The sequence below is a fragment of the Oncorhynchus nerka genome, linkage group LG6, assembly GCF_034236695.1.
Source record: "Oncorhynchus nerka isolate Pitt River linkage group LG6, Oner_Uvic_2.0, whole genome shotgun sequence".
NCBI lineage: Eukaryota > Metazoa > Chordata > Actinopteri > Salmoniformes > Salmonidae > Oncorhynchus > Oncorhynchus nerka.
Window position 1 is genome coordinate 234,403 of NC_088401.1, and position 21,640 is coordinate 256,042.

At 42.2% G+C, this 21,640-nt stretch overlaps 1 protein-coding gene across 1 annotated transcript in view; it reads left to right on the forward strand.

Annotated features, from left to right (window-relative positions):
• Nucleotides 1-21,640, forward strand: part of vipr1b (vasoactive intestinal peptide receptor 1b) — a 233,418-nt gene that overhangs the window by 198,379 nt on the left and 13,399 nt on the right. The window contains exons 8-10 of the mRNA XM_065019183.1: nt 944-1,016; nt 4,395-4,486; nt 20,389-20,518. Coding sequence (XP_064875255.1) covers nt 944-1,016; nt 4,395-4,486; nt 20,389-20,518 — 295 coding nt within the window. The remainder of the gene's footprint in view (nt 1-943; nt 1,017-4,394; nt 4,487-20,388; nt 20,519-21,640) is intronic.

A 21,640-nucleotide genomic window follows, 5' to 3' on the forward strand; every position in this document is an offset into this window, starting at 1 on the left:
CTGGCCAATAAAAAGTAAAATATTAAGATGGGCAAAAGAACACAGACACTGGACAGAGGAACACTGCCTAGAAGGCCAGCATTCCGGAGTCTCCTCTTCACTGCAGACGTTGAGACTGGTGTTTTGCGGGAACTATTTAATTAAGCTGCCAGTTGAGGGCTTGTGAGGCATCTGTTTCTCAATCTAGACACACTATTGTACTTTGTCCTCTTGCTCAGCTCCCACTCCTCTTTCTATTCTGGTTAGAGCCAGTTTGCACTATTCTGTGAAGAGAATAGTACACAGCGTTGTACGAGATCTTCAGTTTCTTGGCAATTTCTCGCATGGAATAGCCTTCATTTCTCAGAACAAGAATAGACTGACAAGTTTCAGAAGAAAGGTCTTTGTTTCTGGCCATTTTGAGCCTGTAATCAAACAAACAATTGCTGATGCTCCAGACACTCAATTATTCTAAAGAAGGACAGTTTTATTGCTTCTTTAATCAGGACAACAGAATTGCAAAATGGTTTTCTAATGATCAATTAGCCTTTAAAATGATACACTTGGATTAGCTAACACAACGTGCCATTGGAACACAGGAGTGATGGTTGCTGATAATGGGCCTCTGTACGCCTATGTAGATATTCCATTAAAAGTCATCTGTTTCCAGCTACAATAGTCATTTACAACATTAACAATGTCTACACTGTATTTCGGATCAATTTGATGTTATTTAAATGCACAAAAAAATGTGCTTTTCTTTCAAAAACAAAGACATTTCTAAGTGACCACATACTTTTGAACAGTAGTGTATATGTTACCAGGTGTTGTGTGATATGTAATACCATTTTGATGTCACCTATATGTTACCAGGTGCTGGGACATGTAATATTACATGTGATGTCACCTATACCAGGTGCTGGGACATGTAATATTAAATGTGATGTCGCCTATATGTTACCAGGTGCTGGGACATAATTGAGAAGACTGAGATGTTCTGGTGGATCATTAAGACACCAATCCTGGCCTCCATCCTGGTGAGTTGTTCAGCCGCTCCTCAACTTTCAACATTAGCATGAAGGGATTCAACTCCCACTCTGATTCCCTCAGAAGTAGGTGTTATGGTTATTACTGTGGAGAGAAGAGTGTTTAGTAAAGTACAGTACAGAAAACCCCATCAGAGTTTGGCAACAGATCACACCAGAAGAGTTTAGTTGAGTACAGAACAGATCATACCAGTAGAGTTTAGTAGAGTACAGTACAGACCACACCAGTAGAGTTTAGTAGAGTACAGTACAGACACATCAGTAGAGTTTAGTAGAGTACAGTACAGAGCTCAACAGTAGAGTTTAGTTGAGTACAGTACAGAGCTCAACAGTAGAGTTTAGTAGAGTACAGTACAGACACATCAGTAGAGTTTAGTAGAGTACAGTACAGACACATCAGTAGAGTTTAGTAGAGTTCAGTACAGAACAACCGAGTAGAGTTTAGTAGAGTACAAAATAGAATATACCAGTAGAGTTTAGTAGAGTACAAAACAGAACAACCGAGTAGAGTTTAGTAGAGTACAGTACAGAACACAGCATAAGAGTTTAGTAGAGTACAGTACAGAACACACCAGTAGAGTTTAGTAGAGTTCAGTACAGTCCACACCAGTAGAGTTTATTAGAGTTCAGTAGAGTTTATTGGAGTTCAGTACAGTCCACACCAGTAGAATTTAGTAGAGTGCATTAGAGTTCAGTAGAGTTTAGAACAGTACAGTACAGAACACACCAGTAGAGTTTAGTAGAGTGCATTAGAGTTCAGTACAGTCCACACCAGCAGAGTTTAGTAGAGTTTATTAGAGTTCAGTAGAGTTTAGAACAGTACATTACAGAACACAGGAGTAGAGTTTAGTACAGTACAGTACAGATCACACCAGTAGAGTTTAGTAGAGTTCAGGACAGACCACCTGAGTATATTTTAGTTGAATACAAAACAGAACATCCGAGTAGAGTTTAGTAGAGTACAGTACTGAACACCCGAGTAGACTTTTGTTGAGTACAAAACAGAACACACCAATAGAGTTTAGTAGTGTACAGTACAGATCAAACCAGTAGAGTTTAGTAGAGTACAAAACAGGAAGTCCAGTAGAGTTTAGTAGAATTCAGTGGACATCACACCAGTAGAGTTTATTAGAGTACAGGACAGGACACACCTGTATAGTTTAGTATAGTGCAGTACATGACTCACCAGTACAGTATAGTAGAGTTCATTACAGAACACCAGAGTAGAGTTGAGTAAAGTACAGTACATAACACTCGAGTATAATTTATTGGAGTTTATTGGAGCACAGTAAATACCCACCAGTAGAGTAGATCACAGAACACACCAGTAGTGTTTTGTAGTGTTTAGTAGAGAACAGTACAGTACAGAACTCAGCAGTAGTGTTAAGTATAATACAGAACAGAATTCACCATTAGAGTTTAGTAAAGTAGAGTACAGTACAGAAATCACCAGTAGAGTTCGGTAGAGTACAGTACAGTACTCACCAGTATAGTTTAGTAGAGTAAAATACAGAACACACCAGTAGAGTTTAGTAGAGTACATTACAGAACTCACCCGTATAGTTTAGTAGAGTACATTACAGAACTCACCCGTATAGTTTAGTAGAGTAAAATACAGAACACACCATAATACAGTACACACCAGTATGTTTAGTAGACTACAGATCACAACCAGTAGAGTTTAGTAGAGTAGACTACAGATCAGCCCAGTAGAGTTTAGTAGAGTAGAGTACAGATCAGCCCAGTAGAGTTTAGTAGAGTAGAGTACAGATCAGCCCAGTAGAGTTTAGTAGAGTAGAGTACAGATCAGCCCAGTAGAGTTTAGTAGAGTAGAGTACAGATCAGCCCAGTAGAGTTTAGTAGAGTAGAGTACAGATCAGCCCAGTAGAGTTTAGTAGAGTAGACTACAGATCAGCCCAGTAGAGTTTAGTAGAGTAGACTACAGATCAGCCCAGTAGAGTTTAGTAGAGAACACAACCAGTAGGGTTTAGTAGAGGAGATTAGAGTAAGGAATTCACCAGTAGGGTTTAGTAGAGTAGACTACAGATCAGCCCAGTAGAGTTTAGTAGAGTAGACTACAGATCAGCCCAGTAGAGTTTAGTAGAGTAGACTACAGATCAGCCCAGTAGAGTTTAGTAGAGTAGACTACAGATCAGCCCAGTAGAGTTTAGTAGAGAACACAACCAGTAGGGTTTAGTAGAGGAGATTAGAGTAAGGAATTCACCAGTAGGGTTTAGTAGAGTAGACTACAGATCAGCCCAGTAGAGTTTAGTAGAGTAGACTACAGATCAGCCCAGTAGAGTTTAGTAGAGTAGACTACAGATCAGCCCAGTAGAGTTTAGTAGAGTAGACTACAGATCAGCCCAGTAGAGTTTAGTAGAGAACACAACCAGTAGGGTTTAGTAGAGTACAGATCAGCCCAGTAGAGTTTAGTAGAGAACACAACCAGTAGGGTTTAGTAGAGTACAGATCAGCCCAGTAGAGTTTAGTAGAGAACACAACCAGTAGGGTTTAGTAGAGTAGACTACAGATCAGCCCAGTAGAGTTTAGTAGAGTAGAGTACAGATCAGCCCAGTAGAGTTTAGTAGAGAACACAACCAGTAGGGTTTAGTAGACTACAGATCAGCCCAGTAGAGTTTAGTAGAGTAGAGTACAGATCAGCCCAGTAGAGTTTAGTAGAGTAGAGTACAGATCAGCCCAGTAGAGTTTAGTAGAGTAGAGTACAGATCAGCCCAGTAGAGTTTAGTAGAGTAGAGTACAGATCAGCCCAGTAGAGTTTAGTAGAGTAGAGTACAGATCAGCCCAGTAGAGTTTAGTAGAGTAGAGTACAGATCAGCCCAGTAGAGTTTAGTAGAGAACACACCGGTGGAGTGTAGTAGAGGAGATTAGAGTAAGGAATTCACCAGTAGGGTTTAGTAGATTAGAGAATTCACAAGTAGAGTTTAGTAGAGTAGAGTACAGAACACACCAATAGAGTTTAGTAAAGTACAGAACACCCGAGTACAGAACAGTACAGAACTCACTAGTAGAGTTTAGTAGAATACATACCAGTAGAGTTTAGTATGATAGAGTACAGTACAGAACTCGACAGTTGAGTTTAGTAGAGTGTAGTACAGAACACACCAGTAGAGCTTAGTAGAGTTTAGAAGAGTAGAGTACAGAAAAACAGTAGTGTTTAGTAGTGTTCAGTAGTGTTCAGTAGTGTTTAGTAGAGTGGAATTCAGAACACACCAATATAATTTATTAGAGTAGAGAACAGACCAAAACAGTTTGTAGAGTCTACTCTACAGAGTAGAGTAGAGAAGACAAAAGTCCACACAGGGTTCAGTATTATTTAAATATCTCAAAATATCTCTTAATCTCATCCAGATGAACTTCATCCTCTTCATCTGCATCATCAGGATCCTCCGACAGAAGATCAACTGTCCAGACATTGGAAGGAACGAGTCCAACCAGTACTTGTAAGTAGAGCTCTAGTACAACCAGTACTCGTAAGTATGGCTCTATCCAGTACTTGTTAGTATAGATCTAGTTCAACCAGTTCTCGTTAATATGGATCTAACCGGTACTCATTAGTATGTCTCTAGTCTAACCAGTACTCATTAGTATGTCTCTAGTCTAACCAGTACTCGTTAGCATGCCACTAGATGAAATGGCGCCGGAAGAAATGGCAGCAGTTTTACGGGCGCCCAACCAATTGTGTTATTATGTGGGTGTTTTTTTTGCGTTATTTATAACTTATTTTGTACATAATGTTTCTGCAACCTCTTACGGCAGAAAATAGCTTCTGGATATCAGGACAGCGATCACCTTGGAATAGACAAAGATCTTTTTAACAACAAGCAAGCCTCACATGATATTCTCCAAACACCCGGCAAGGCCGACATCCCAGTTACTCGCAAGAGGAAGCAACGCAGGTACAGAGGACGAAGAGCCGGATGCCTTATCAGGACCCGGAGAAGGCGAGTAGGAAAGCTGCCGTTACCGCCAACTTGCAATCATCGCACAATAAACTAGACGAGGTACAATCACGAATATCCTACCAACGGGACATCAAAAACTGTAATATCCTATGCTTCACGGAACCGTGGCTGAATGACGACATGGATATTCAGCTAGCGGGATATACGCTGCACGGGCAGAATAGAACAGCACACTCCGGTTAGACGAGTGGGGCGGTCTGTGCATATTTGTAAATAACAGCTGGTGCACGAAATCTAAGGAAGTCTCTAGATTTTGCTCGCCTGAAGTAGAGTATATTGTGATAAATTGCAGGCCACACCACTTGCCTAGAGAGTTCTCAGCTATACTTTTTGTGGCTGTTTATTTACCACCACAAACAGATGTTGGCACTAAGACCGCACTCAGTCAGCTGTATAAGGAAATAAGCAAACAGGAAACCACTCATCCAGAGGCGGCGCTCATAGTGGCCAGAGACTTTAATGCAGGGAAACTTAAATCAGTTCTACCAAATCTCTATCAACATGTTAAATGTGCAACCAGAGGGAAAATAATTCTAGATCACCTGTACTCCACACACAGAGACACGAACAAAGCTCTCCCTCGCCCTTCATTTGGCAAATCTGACCACAACTCTATCCTCCTGATTCCTGCTTACAAGCAAAAATGAAAGCAGGAAGTACCAGTGACTCGGTCTATAAAAAAAAGTGGTCAGATGAAGCAGATGCTACAGGACTGTTTTGCAGCACAGACTGGAACATGTTCCGGGATTCTTCAGATGACATTGAGGAATATACCACATCAGTCACTGGCTTTATCAATAAGTGCATCAAGGACGTCGTCCCCACAGTGACCGTGCGTACATACCCCAACCAGAAGCCATGGATTACAGGCAACATTTGCACTGAGCTAAAGGGTAGAGCTGCCACTTCCAAGGTGCGGGACAGGTTACAAAAAATGCCGCTATGCTCTGCGACGAACCATCAAACAGGCAAAGCGTCAATACAGGGCTAAGATTGAATCACACCGAATCACACCGGCTCTGACGCTCGTCTGATGAGGCAGGGCTTGCAAACTATTACAGACTACAAAGGGAAGCACAGCCGCGAGCTGCCCAGTGACACGAACCTACCAGATGACCGAAATCACTTCTATGCTGGCTTCGAGGCAAGCAACACTGAGGCATGCATGAGAGCATCAGCTGTTCCGGACGACTCACACTCTCCGTAGCCGATGTGTTTAAGATCTTTAAACAGGTCAACATACACAAGGCTGCAGGGCCAGACGGATTACCAGGACGTGTGCTCCGGGCATGTGCTGACCAACTGGCAGGTGTCTTCACTGACATTTTCAACATGTCCCTGATTGAGTCTGTAATACCAACATGTTTCAAGCAGACCACCATAGTCCCTGTGCCCAAGAACACAAAGGCAACCTGACTAAATGACTACAGACCCGTAGCACTTACATCCGTAGCCATGAAGTGCTTTGAAAGGCTGGTAATGGCTCACATCAACACCATTATCCCAGAAACCCTAGACCCACTCCAATTTGCATACCGCCCAAACAGATCCACAAATGATGCAATCTCAATCCACACTGCCCTTTCCCACCTGGACAAAAGGAACACCTATATGAGAATTCTATTCATTGACTACAGCTCAGCATTCAACACCAAGCTCATCACTAAGCTAAGGAACCTGGGCCTAAACACCTCCCTCTGCAACTGGATCCTGGACTTCCTGACGGGCCGCCCCCAGGTGGTGAGAGTAGGTAGCAAGACATCTGCCACGCTGATCCTCAACACGGGAGCTCCCCAGGGGTCCGTGCTCAGTCCCCTCCTGTACTCCCTGTTCACCCACGACTGCATGGCGAGGCACGACTCCAACACCATCATTAGGTTTGCAGACGACACAACAGTGGTAGGCCTGATCACCAACAACGGCGAGACAGCCTATAGGGAGGAGGTCAGAGACCTGTCCAGGTGGTGCCAGAATAACAACCTATCCCTCAACGTAACCAAGACTAAGGAGATGATTGTGGACTACAGGAAAAGGAGCACCGAGCACGCCCCCATTCTCATCGACAGGGCTGTAGTGGAGCAGGTTGAGTGCTTCAAGTTCCTTGGTATCCATATCAATAACAAACTAGAATGGTCCAAACACACCAAGACAGTCGTGAAGAGGGCACGACAAAGTCTATTCCCCCTCAGGAAACGAAAAAGATTTGGCATGGGTCCTGAGATCCTCAAAAGGTTCTACAGCTGCAACATCGAGAGCATCCTGACCGGCTGCATCACTGCCTGGTACGGCAATTGCTCGGCCTACGACCGCAAGGCACTTCAGAGGGTAGTGCGTATGGCCCAGTACATCACTGGGGCAAAGCTGCCTGCCTTCCAGGACCTCTACACCAGGCGGTGTCAGAGGAAGGCCCTAAATATTGTAAAAGACACCAGCCACCCCAGTCATAGACTGTTCTCTCTACTACCACATGGCAAGCGGTACCGGAGTGCCAAGTCTAGGACAAAAAGGCTTCTCAACAGTTTTTACCCCCAAGCCATAAGACTCCTGAACAGGTAACCAAATGGCGGACTATTTGCATTGTGTGCCCCCCCAACCCCTCTTTTAAGCTGCTGCTACTCTCTGTTTATCATATATGCATAGTTACTTTAACTATACATTCATGTACATACAACCTCAATTGGGCCGACCAACCAGTGGTCCTGCACATTGGCTAACCAGGCTATCTGCATTGTGTCCCACCACCCGCCAACCCCTCTTATTAAGCTACTGCTACTCTCTATTCATCATATATGCATAGTCACTTTAACCATACCCACATGTACATACTACCTCAATAAGCCTGACTAACAGGTGTCGGTATATAGCTACATGTACATACTACCTCAATCAGCCTGACTAACAGGTGTCTGTATGTAGCTACATGTACATACTACCTCAATCAGCCTGACTAACAGGTGTCTGTATATAGCTACATGTACATACTACCTCAATCAGCCTGACTAACCGGTGTCTGTATATAGCTACATGTAGATACTACCTCAATCAGCCTGACTAACAGGTGTCTGTATATAGCTACATGTACATACTACCTCAATCAGCCTGACTAACAGGTGTCTGTATATAGCTACATGTACATACTACCTCAATCAGCCTGACTAACAGGTGTCTGTATATAGCTACATGTACATACTACCTCAATCAGCCTGACTAACAGGTGTCTGTATATAGCTACATGTACATACTACCTCAATCAGCCTGACTAACAGGTGTCTGTATATAGCTACATGTACATACTACCTCAATCAGCCTGACTAACAGGTGTCTGTATATAGCTACATGTACATACTACCTCAATCAGCCTGACTAACAGGTGTCTGTATATAGCTACATGTACATACTACCTCAATCAGCCTGACTAACAGGTGTCTGTATATAGCTACATGTACATACTACCTCAATCAGCCTGACTAACAGGTGTCTGTATATAGCTACATGTACATACTACCTCAATCAGCCTGACTAACAGGTGTCTGTATATAGCTACATGTACATACTACCTCAATCAGCCTGACTAACAGGTGTCTGTATATAGCTACATGTACATACTACCTCAATCAGCCTGACTAACAGGTGTCTGTATATAGCTACATGTACATACTACCTCAATCAGCCTGACTAACAGGTGTCTGTATATAGCTACATGTACATACTACCTCAATCAGCCTGACTAACAGGTGTCTGTATATAGCTACATGTACATACTACCTCAATCAGCCTGACTAACAGGTGTCTGTATATAGCTACATGTACATACTACCTCAATCAGCCTGACTAACAGGTGTCTGTATATAGCTACATGTACATACTACCTCAATCAGCCTGACTAACAGGTGTCTGTATATAGCTACATGTACATACTACCTCAATCAGCCTGACTAACAGGTGTCTGTATATAGCTACATGTACATACTACCTCAATCAGCCTGACTAACAGGTGTCTGTATATAGCTACATGTACATACTACCTCAATCAGCCTGACTAACAGGTGTCTGTATATAGCTACATGTACATACTACCTCAATCAGCCTGACTAACAGGTGTCTGTATATAGCTACATGTACATACTACCTCAATCAGCCTGACTAACAGGTGTCTGTATATAGCTACATGTACATACTACCTCAATCAGCCTGACTAACAGGTGTCTGTATATAGCTACATGTACATACTACCTCAATCAGCCTGACTAACAGGTGTCTGTATATAGCTACATGTACATACTACCTCAATCAGCCTGACTAACAGGTGTCTGTATATAGCTACATGTACATACTACCTCAATCAGCCTGACTAACAGGTGTCTGTATATAGCTACATGTACATACTACCTCAATCAGCCTGACTAACAGGTGTCTGTATATAGCTACATGTACATACTACCTCAATCAGCCTGACTAACAGGTGTCTGTATATAGCTACATGTACATACTACCTCAATCAGCCTGACTAACAGGTGTCTGTATATAGCTACATGTACATACTACCTCAATCAGCCTGACTAACAGGTGTCTGTATATAGCTACATGTACATACTACCTCAATCAGCCTGACTAACAGGTGTCTGTATATAGCTACATGTACATACTACCTCAATCAGCCTGACTAACAGGTGTCTGTATATAGCTACATGTACATACTACCTCAATCAGCCTGACTAACAGGTGTCTGTATATAGCTACATGTACATACTACCTCAATCAGCCTGACTAACAGGTGTCTGTATATAGCTACATGTACATACTACCTCAATCAGCCTGACTAACAGGTGTCTGTATATAGCTACATGTACATACTACCTCAATCAGCCTGACTAACAGGTGTCTGTATATAGCTACATGTACATACTACCTCAATCAGCCTGACTAACAGGTGTCTGTATATAGCTACATGTACATACTACCTCAATCAGCCTGACTAACAGGTGTCTGTATATAGCTACATGTACATACTACCTCAATCAGCCTGACTAACAGGTGTCTGTATATAGCTACATGTCCATACTATCTCAAAACGCCTGACTAACAGGTGTCTGTATATAGCTATATGGCCGTGCTACTAACAGGTGTCGGTATATAGCTACATGTACATACTACCTCAATCATCCTGACTAACAGGTGTCGGTATATAGCTACATGTACATACTACCTCAATCAGCCTGACTAACAGGTGTCTGTATATAGCTACATGTACATACTACCTCAATCAGCCTGACTAACAGGTGTCTGTATATAGCTACATGTACATACTACCTCAATCAGCCTGACTAACAGGTGTCTGTATATAGCTACATGTACATACTACCTCAATCAGCCTGACTAACAGGTGTCTGTATATAGCTACATGTACATACTACCTCAATCAGCCTGACTAACAGGTGTCTGTATATAGCTACATGTACATACTACCTCAATCAGCCTGACTAACAGGTGTCTGTATATAGCTACATGTACATACTACCTCAATCAGCCTGACTAACAGGTGTCTGTATATAGCTACATGTACATACTACCTCAATCAGCCTGACTAACAGGTGTCTGTATATAGCTACATGTACATACTACCTCAATCAGCCTGACTAACAGGTGTCTGTATATAGCTACATGTACATACTACCTCAATCAGCCTGACTAACAGGTGTCTGTATATAGCTACATGTACATACTACCTCAATCAGCCTGACTAACAGGTGTCTGTATATAGCTACATGTACATACTACCTCAATCAGCCTGACTAACAGGTGTCTGTATATATCTACATGTACATACTACCTCAATCAGCCTGACTAACAGGTGTCTGTATATATCTACATGTACATACTACCTCAATCAGCCTGACTAACAGGTGTCTGTATATATCTACATGTACATACTACCTCAATCAGCCTGACTAACAGGTGTCTGTATATAGCTACATGTACATACTACCTCAATCAGCCTGACTAACAGGTGTCTGTATATAGCTACATGTACATACTACCTCAATCAGCCTGACTAACAGGTGTCTGTATATACCTACATGTACATACTACCTCAATCAGCCTGACTAACAGTGTCTGTATATAGCTACATGTACATACTACCTCAATCAGCCTGACTAACAGGTGTCTGTATATAGCTACATGTACATACTACCTCAATCAGCCTGACTAACAGGTGTCTGTATATAGCTACATGTACATACTACCTCAATCAGCCTGACTAACAGGTGTCTGTATATAGCTACATGTACATACTACCTCAATCAGCCTGACTAACAGGTGTCTGTATATAGCTACATGTACATACTACCTCAATCAGCCTGACTAACAGGTGTCTGTATATAGCTACATGTACATACTACCTCAATCAGCCTGACTAACAGGTGTCTGTATATAGCTACATGTACATACTACCTCAATCAGCCTGACTAACAGGTGTCTGTATATAGCTACATGTACATACTACCTCAATCAGCCTGACTAACAGGTGTCTGTATATAGCTACATGTACATACTACCTCAATCAGCCTGACTAACAGGTGTCTGTATATAGCTACATGTACATACTACCTCAATCAGCCTGACTAACAGGTGTCTGTATATAGCTACATGTACATACTACCTCAAATCAGCCTGACTAACAGGTGTCTGTATATAGCTACATGTACATACTACCTCAATCAGCCTGACTAACAGGTGTCTGTATATAGCTACATGTACATACTACCTCAATCAGCCTGACTAACAGGTGTCTGTATATAGCTACATGTACATACTACCTCAATCAGCCTGACTAACAGGTGTCTGTATATAGCTACATGTACATACTACCTCAATCAGCCTGACTAACAGGTGTCTGTATATAGCTACATGTACATACTACCTCAATCAGCCTGACTAACAGGTGTCTGTATATATCTACATGTACATACTACCTCAATCAGCCTGACTAACAGGTGTCTGTATATATCTACATGTACATACTACCTCAATCAGCCTGACTAACAGGTGTCTGTATATATCTACATGTACATACTACCTCAATCAGCCTGACTAACAGGTGTCTGTATATAGCTACATGTACATACTACCTCAATCAGCCTGACTAACAGGTGTCTGTATATAGCTACATGTACATACTACCTCAATCAGCCTGACTAACAGGTGTCTGTATATACCTACATGTACATACTACCTCAATCAGCCTGACTAACAGGTGTCTGTATATAGCTACATGTACATACTACCTCAATCAGCCTGACTAACAGGTGTCTGTATATAGCTACATGTACATACTACCTCAATCAGCCTGACTAACAGGTGTCTGTATATAGCTACATGTACATACTACCTCAATCAGCCTGACTAACAGGTGTCTGTATATAGCTACATGTACATACTACCTCAATCAGCCTGACTAACAGGTGTCTGTATATAGCTACATGTACATACTACCTCAATCAGCCTGACTAACAGGTGTCTGTATATAGCTACATGTACATACTACCTCAATCAGCCTGACTAACAGGTGTCTGTATATAGCTACATGTACATACTACCTCAATCAGCCTGACTAACAGGTGTCTGTATATAGCTACATGTACATACTACCTCAATCAGCCTGACTAACAGGTGTCTGTATATAGCTACATGTACATACTACCTCAATCAGCCTGACTAACAGGTGTCTGTATATAGCTACATGTACATACTACCTCAATCAGCCTGACTAACAGGTGTCTGTATATAGCTACATGTACATACTACCTCAATCAGCCTGACTAACAGGTGTCTGTATATAGCTACATGTACATACTACCTCAATCAGCCTGACTAACAGGTGTCTGTATATAGCTACATGTACATACTACCTCAATCAGCCTGACTAACAGGTGTCTGTATATAGCTACATGTACATACTACCTCAATCAGCCTGACTAACAGGTGTCTGTATATAGCTACATGTACATACTACCTCAATCAGCCTGACTAACAGGTGTCTGTATATAGCTACATGTACATACTACCTCAATCAGCCTGACTAACAGGTGTCTGTATATAGCTACATGTACATACTACCTCAATCAGCCTGACTAACAGGTGTCTGTATATAGCTACATGTACATACTACCTCAATCAGCCTGACTAACAGGTGTCTGTATATAGCTACATGTACATACTACCTCAATCAGCCTGACTAACAGGTGTCTGTATATAGCTACATGTACATACTACCTCAATCAGCCTGACTAACAGGTGTCTGTATATAGCTACATGTACATACTACCTCAATCAGCCTGACTAACAGGTGTCTGTATATAGCTACATGTACATACTACCTCAATCAGCCTGACTAACAGGTGTCTGTATATAGCTACATGTACATACTACCTCAATCAGCCTGACTAACAGGTGTCTGTATATAGCTACATGTACATACTACCTCAATCAGCCTGACTAACAGGTGTCTGTATATAGCTACATGTACATACTACCTCAATCAGCCTGACTAACAGGTGTCTGTATATAGCTACATGTACATACTACCTCAATCAGCCTGACTAACAGGTGTCTGTATATAGCTACATGTACATACTACCTCAATCAGCCTGACTAACAGGTGTCTGTATATAGCTACATGTACATACTACCTCAATCAGCCTGACTAACAGGTGTCTGTATATAGCTACATGTACATACTACCTCAATCAGCCTGACTAACAGGTGTCTGTATATAGCTACATGTACATACTACCTCAATCAGCCTGACTAACAGGTGTCTGTATATAGCTACATGTACATACTACCTCAATCAGCCTGACTAACAGGTGTCTGTATATAGCTACATGTACATACTACCTCAATCAGCCTGACTAACAGGTGTCTGTATATAGCTACATGTACATACTACCTCAATCAGCCTGACTAACAGGTGTCTGTATATAGCTACATGTACATACTACCTCAATCAGCCTGACTAACAGTGTCTGTATATAGCTACATGTACATACTACCTCAATCAGCCTGACTAACCGGTGTCTGTATATAGCTACATGTACATACTACCTCAATCAGCCTGACTAACAGGTGTCTGTATATAGCTACATGTACATACTACCTCAATCAGCCTGACTAACAGGTGTCTGTATATAGCTACATGTACATACTACCTCAATCAGCCTGACTAACAGGTGTCTGTATATAGCTACATGTACATACTACCTCAATCAGCCTGACTAACAGGTGTCTGTATATAGCTACATGTACATACTACCTCAATCAGCCTGACTAACAGGTGTCTGTATATAGCTACATGTACATACTACCTCAATCAGCCTGACTAACAGGTGTCTGTATATAGCTACATGTACATACTACCTCAATCAGCCTGACTAACAGGTGTCTGTATATAGCTACATGTACATACTACCTCAATCAGCCTGACTAACAGGTGTCTGTATATAGCTACATGTACATACTACCTCAATCAGCCTGACTAACAGGTGTCTGTATATAGCTACATGTACATACTACCTCAATCAGCCTGACTAACAGGTGTCTGTATATAGCTACATGTACATACTACCTCAATCAGCCTGACTAACAGGTGTCTGTATATAGCTACATGTACATACTACCTCAATCAGCCTGACTAACAGGTGTCTGTATATAGCTACATGTACATACTACCTCAATCAGCCTGACTAACAGGTGTCTGTATATAGCTACATGTACATACTACCTCAATCAGCCTGACTAACAGGTGTCTGTATATAGCTACATGTACATACATGTACATACTACCTCAATCAGCCTGACTAACAGGTGTCTGTATATAGCTACATGTACATACTACCTCAATCAGCCTGACTAACAGGTGTCTGTATATAGCTACATGTACATACTACCTCAATCAGCCTGACTAACAGGTGTCTGTATATAGCTACATGTACATACTACCTCAATCAGCCTGACTAACAGGTGTCTGTATATAGCTACATGTACATACTACCTCAATCAGCCTGACTAACAGGTGTCTGTATATAGCTACATGTACATACTACCTCAATCAGCCTGACTAACAGGTGTCTGTATATAGCTACATGTACATACTACCTCAATCAGCCTGACTAACAGGTGTCTGTATATAGCTACATGTACATACTACCTCAATCAGCCTGACTAACAGGTGTCTGTATATAGCTACATGTACATACTACCTCAATCAGCCTGACTAACAGGTGTCTGTATATAGCTACATGTACATACTACCTCAATCAGCCTGACTAACAGGTGTCTGTATATAGCTACATGTACATACTACCTCAATCAGCCTGACTAACAGGTGTCTGTATATAGCTACATGTACATACTACCTCAATCAGCCTGACTAACAGGTGTCTGTATATAGCTACATGTACATACTACCTCAATCAGCCTGACTAACCGGTGTCTGTATATAGCTACATGTACATACTACCTCAATCAGCCTGACTAACAGGTGTCTGTATATAGCTACATGTACATACTACCTCAATCAGCCTGACTAACAGGTGTCTGTATATAGCTACATGTACATACTACCTCAATCAGCCTGACTAACAGGTGTCTGTATATAGCTACATGTACATACTACCTCAATCAGCCTGACTAACAGGTGTCTGTATATAGCTACATGTACATACTACCTCAATCAGCCTGACTAACAGGTGTCTGTATATAGCTACATGTACATACTACCTCAATCAGCCTGACTAACAGGTGTCTGTATATAGCTACATGTACATACTACCTCAATCAGCCTGACTAACAGGTGTCTGTATATAGCTACATGTACATACTACCTCAATCAGCCTGACTAACAGGTGTCTGTATATAGCTACATGTACATACTACCTCAATCAGCCTGACTAACAGGTGTCTGTATATAGCTACATGTACATACTACCTCAATCAGCCTGACTAACAGGTGTCTGTATATAGCTACATGTACATACTACCTCAATCAGCCTGACTAACAGGTGTCTGTATATAGCTACATGTACATACTACCTCAATCAGCCTGACTAACAGGTGTCTGTATATAGCTACATGTACATACTACCTCAATCAGCCTGACTAACAGGTGTCTGTATATAGCTACATGTACATACTACCTCAATCAGCCTGACTAACAGGTGTCTGTATATAGCTACATGTACATACTACCTCAATCAGCCTGACTAACAGGTGTCTGTATATAGCTACATGTACATACTACCTCAATCAGCCTGACTAACAGGTGTCTGTATATAGCTACATGTACATACTACCTCAATCAGCCTGACTAACAGGTGTCTGTATATAGCTACATGTACATACTACCTCAATCAGCCTGACTAACAGGTGTCTGTATATAGCTACATGTACATACTACCTCAATCAGCCTGACTAACAGGTGTCTGTATATAGCTACATGTACATACTACCTCAATCAGCCTGACTAACAGGTGTCTGTATATAGCTACATGTACATACTACCTCAATCAGCCTGACTAACAGGTGTCTGTATATAGCTACATGTACATACTACCTCAATCAGCCTGACTAACAGGTGTCTGTATATAGCTACATGTACATACTACCTCAATCAGCCTGACTAACAGGTGTCTGTATATAGCTACATGTACATACTACCTCAATCAGCCTGACTAACAGGTGTCTGTATATAGCTACATGTACATACTACCTCAATCAGCCTGACTAACAGGTGTCTGTATATAGCTACATGTACATACTACCTCAATCAGCCTGACTAACAGGTGTCTGTATATAGCTACATGTACATACTACCTCAATCAGCCTGACTAACAGGTGTCTGTATATAGCTACATGTACATACTACCTCAATCAGCCTGACTAACAGGTGTCTGTATGTAGCTACATGTACATACTACCTCAATCAGCCTGACTAACAGGTGTCTGTATGTAGCCTTGTGGCCTTTCTACTGTTATTTTCAAATGTCTTTTTACTGTTGTTTTATTTCTTTACTTACCTACACACACACACACACACACACACACACACACACACACACACACACACACACACACACACACACACACACACACACACACACACACACACATACCTTATTTTCACACTATTGGTCAGAGACTGTAAGTAAGCATTTCACTGTAAGGTCTACTACACCTGTTGTATTCGGCGCACGTGACAAATAAACTTTTATTTGACTTGACTAGTCCAACCAGTACACGTTAGTATAGCTCAAGTCCAAAAAGTACTCCTTAGTATGGCTCTAGTCCAACAAGTTTTCATAGTATCTGTCAAGATCAACCACTACTCCTTAGTAAAGCTCTCACCAGTACTCATTACTATGGCTCTAGTCCAACCAGTACTCGTTAGTATGGCTATAGTCCAACCAGCACTCGTTAGTATGTCTCTACTCTAAGAAGTACTAGTTAATATAACTCTAGTCCAACCAGTAGTCGTTAGTATTGCTCTTGTCCAAACAGTACGCGTTAGTATGAATCTAACCACTACTCGTTAGTATGGCTCTAGTCGTAATAACATAAAGGGAAGGTGATCAAGGTGACGATGAAGTCCAGGTGTGCGCAATGATGGGGAGCAGGTGTGCGTAATGATGGGGAGCAGGTGTGCGTAATGATGGGGAGCAGGTGTGCGTAATGATGGGGAGAAGGTGTGCGTAATGATGGGGAGAAGGTGTGCGTAATGATGGGGAGAAGGTGTGCGTAATGATGGGGAGAATGTGTGCGTAATGATGGGGAGAAGGTGTGCGTAATGATGGGGAGAAGGTGTGCGTAATGATGGGGAGCAGGTGTGTGCAATGATGGGGAGCAGGTGTGCGTTATGATGGTTGCCAGGGCCGGGGGTTAGTAGACCTGCGACGTTGAACACTGGCGAGAGGGAGCGGGATAAGCATGACACATATCACAGTTATTTCAAATAGACCCTTCTTTTATATAGCAGAATCATTGCCATGAAGAAAAAGACAAGAGTGAAACTAGTAAACTAATGCTCACTAAAATAAGCTAAGCAGTGGATGGGAGCGCTGCCAGCAGGTTCCACCTTATATATAGCTGTTCTGAGTGTGAGCAACAACCTCTGCTGTTTCCATGCTGCCTCATAACAACACGTACGGAGCATTAAGGCCCCCAGTGGGTGTATTACCATGAGCAACCACCTCGACTACCAACAAACTCCTCATCAGGAAGCTGATCACGTCAACCAATGCCGACCGACCCCCAGAAACTCAGAACCTCAGAGGCATGGCAAAATGCCTTGACATTATACTGCTGAAATGTAGAGCTCAGCTCCCTGTGATGTAGAGCCCAGCACTCTGTGGTTAAGTGGCTCAACTCTCTGTGGTTTAGTGGCTCAACTCACTGTGGTTTAGTAGCTCAACTCTCTGTGGTTTAGTGGCTCAACTCTCTGTGGTTTAGTGGCTCAACTCACTGTGGTTTAGTAGCTCAACTCTCTGTGGTTTAGTGGCTCAACTCTCTGTGGTTTAATGGATAAAACTCTCTGTGGTTTAGTGGCTCAGCTCTCTCTGGTTTAGTGGCTCAGCTCTCAGTGGTTTAGTGGCTCAACTCTCTGTGGTTAAGTGGCTCAGCTCTCTGTGGTTTAGTGGCTCAGCTCTCAGTGGTTTAGTGGCTCAACTCTCTGTGGTTAAGTGGCTCAGCTCTCTGTGGTTTAGTGGCTCAGCTCTCTCTGGTTTAGTGGCTCAGCTCTCAGTGGTTTAGTGGCTCAACTCTCTGTGGTTAAGTGGCTCAGCTCTCTGTGGTTTAGTGGCTCAGCTGTCTGTGGTTTAGAGGCTCAGCTCTCTGTGGTTAAGTGGCTCAGCTCTCTGTGGTTTAGTGGCTCAGCTCTCTCTGGTTTAGTGGCTCAGCTCTCAGTGGTTTAGTGGCTCAACTCTCTGTGGTTAAGTGGCTCAGCTCTCTGTGGTTTAGTGGCTCAGCTGTCTGTGGTTTAGAGGCTCAGCTCTCTGTGGTTTAGTGGCTCAACTCACTGTGGTTTAGTAGCTCAACTCTCTGTGGTTTAGTAGCTCAACTCTCTGTGGTTAAGTGGCTCAGCTCTCTGTGGTTTAGTGGCTCAGCTGTCTGTGGTTTAGAGGCTCAGCTCTCTGTGGTTTAGTGGCTCAGCTCTCTGTGGTTTAGTGGCTCAACTCACTGTGGTTTAGTAGCTCAACTCTCTGTGGTTTAGTAGCTCAACTCTCTGTGGGTAAGTGGCTCAACTCTCTGTGGTTTAGTGGCTCAACTCTCTGTGGTTAAGGGGCTCAACTCACTGTGGTTTAGTAGCTCAACTCTCTGTGGTTAAGTGGCTCAACTCTCTGTGGTTTAGAGCTCAACTCTCTGTGGTTTAGAGCTCAGTTCTCTGTGGTTTAGAGCTCAGCTTTCTATGGCTACTTTTCTTGATATTCTCTTGATGTTCTGTGTAGAAGGATGAATGAGACCGATTAACAACTAGCTACTAGTCATAAAGCTACTTGAAGGCATGAGGCATGGCAAAATGCCTTGACATTATACTGCTGAAATGTAGAGCTCAGCTCCCTGTGATGTAGAGCCCAGCACTCTGTGGTAAAGTGGCTCAACTCTCTGTGGTTTAGTGGATAAAACTCTCTGTGGTTTAGTGGATCAGCTCTCTGTGGTTTAGTGGCTCAGCTCTCTGTGGTTTAGTGGCTCAGCTCTCTGTGGTTTAGTGGCTCAACTCTCTGTGGTTAAGTGGCTCAGCTCTCTGTGGTTTAGTGGCTCAGCTGTCTGTGGTTTAGAGGATCAGCTCTCTGTGGTTTAGTGGCTCAGCTCTCTCTGGTTTAGTGGCTCAGCTCTCTGTGGTTTAGTGGCTCAGCTCTCTGTGGTTTAGTGGCTCAACTCACTGTGGTTTAGTAGCTCAACTCTCTGTGGTTTAGTGGCTCAGCTCTCTGTGGTTTAGTGGCTCAACTCACTGTGGTTTAGTAGCTCAACTCTCTGTGGTTTAGAGGCTCAACTCTCTGTGGTTAAGTGGCTCAGCTCTCTCTGGTTTAGTGGCTCAGCTCTCAGTGGTTTAGTGGCTCAACTCTCTGTGGTTAAGTGGCTCAACTCTCTGTGGTTTAGTGGCTCAGCTGTCTGTGGTTTAGAGGTCAGCTTTCTGTGGCTACTTTTCGTGATATTCTCTTGATGTTCTGTGTAGAAGGATGAATGAGACTGATTAACAACTAGCTACTAGTCATAAAGCTACTTGAAGTCCTCTTGATGTGTAAAAGGATGAATGAGATTGTTGAATAACTAGGTACTAGTCATAAAGTTACTTCTTGAGTTTCTGTTCTCTTTGTTGTTCTGTGTAGGAGGCTGGCCAAGTCCACCCTGCTGCTGATCCCTCTTTTTGGGATCAACTTCATCGTGTTTGCCTTCATCCCAGAGCAGGTGAACACAGAGCAACGGCTGGTCTTCGACCTCATACTGGGATCATTCCAGGTATGGAACCACTAGGGTTGCAAAATTCAGCTAACTTTCCCCTCAAAATGTTTTTAATTTCCACGGTTTTTCCCAAGATTGAACCAACTCTTCAGGTGTAGTATAGATGTAGTATAGGTATAGTATTGATGCAGTATAGGTGTGATATAGATGCAGTATAGGTGTAGTATAAGTGTAGTATAGACAAAGTATACGTATAGTAGGTGTAGTATATGTGCAGCATCGATGCAGTATAGGTGTAGTATAGGCACAGTATAGGTGTAGTATAAGTGTAGTATAGACAAAGTATACGTATAGTAGGTGTAGTATATGTGCAGCATCGATGCAGTATAGGTGTAGTATAGGCACAGTATAGGTGTAGTATAAGTGTAGTATAGACAAAGTATACGTATAGTAGGTGTAGTATAGCTGTAGCATCGATGCAGTATAGGTGTAGTATAGGCACAGTATAGGTGTAGTATCGGTGTAGTATAGGTGTAGTATAGATGTAGTATCGGTGTAGTATAGGCACAGTATAGGTGTAGTATAGGTGTAGTATAGCTGTAGCATCGATGCAGTATAGGTGTAGTATAGGCACAGTATAGGTGTAGTATAGGTGTAGTATAGGTGTAGTATAGGTGTAGTATAGGTGTAGTATCAGTGTAGTATAGGTGTAGTATGGATGTAGTATCGGTGTAGTATAGGCACAGTATCAGTGTAGTATAGGTGTAGCATAGGTGTAATATAGGTGTAGTATAGGTGTAGTATAGGTGTAGTATAGGTGTAATATAGGTGTAGTATAGATGTAGTATAGGTGTAGTATAGGTGTAGTATAGGTGTAGTATCGGTGTAGTATAGGTGTAGTATAGGTGTAGTATAGATGTAGTATAGGTGTAGTATAGGTGTAGTATAGGTGTAGTATAGATGTAGTATAGGTGTAGTATAGGTGTAGTATATGTGTAGTATAGGTGTGATATAGATGCAGTATAGATGTGATATCGATGCTGTATAAGTGTAGTATAGGTGTAGTATAAGTGTAGTATAAGTGTAGTATAGATGTAGTATAGGTGTAGTATAGGTGTAGTATATGTGTAGTATAGGTGTGATATAGATGCAGTATAGATGTGATATCGATGCTGTATA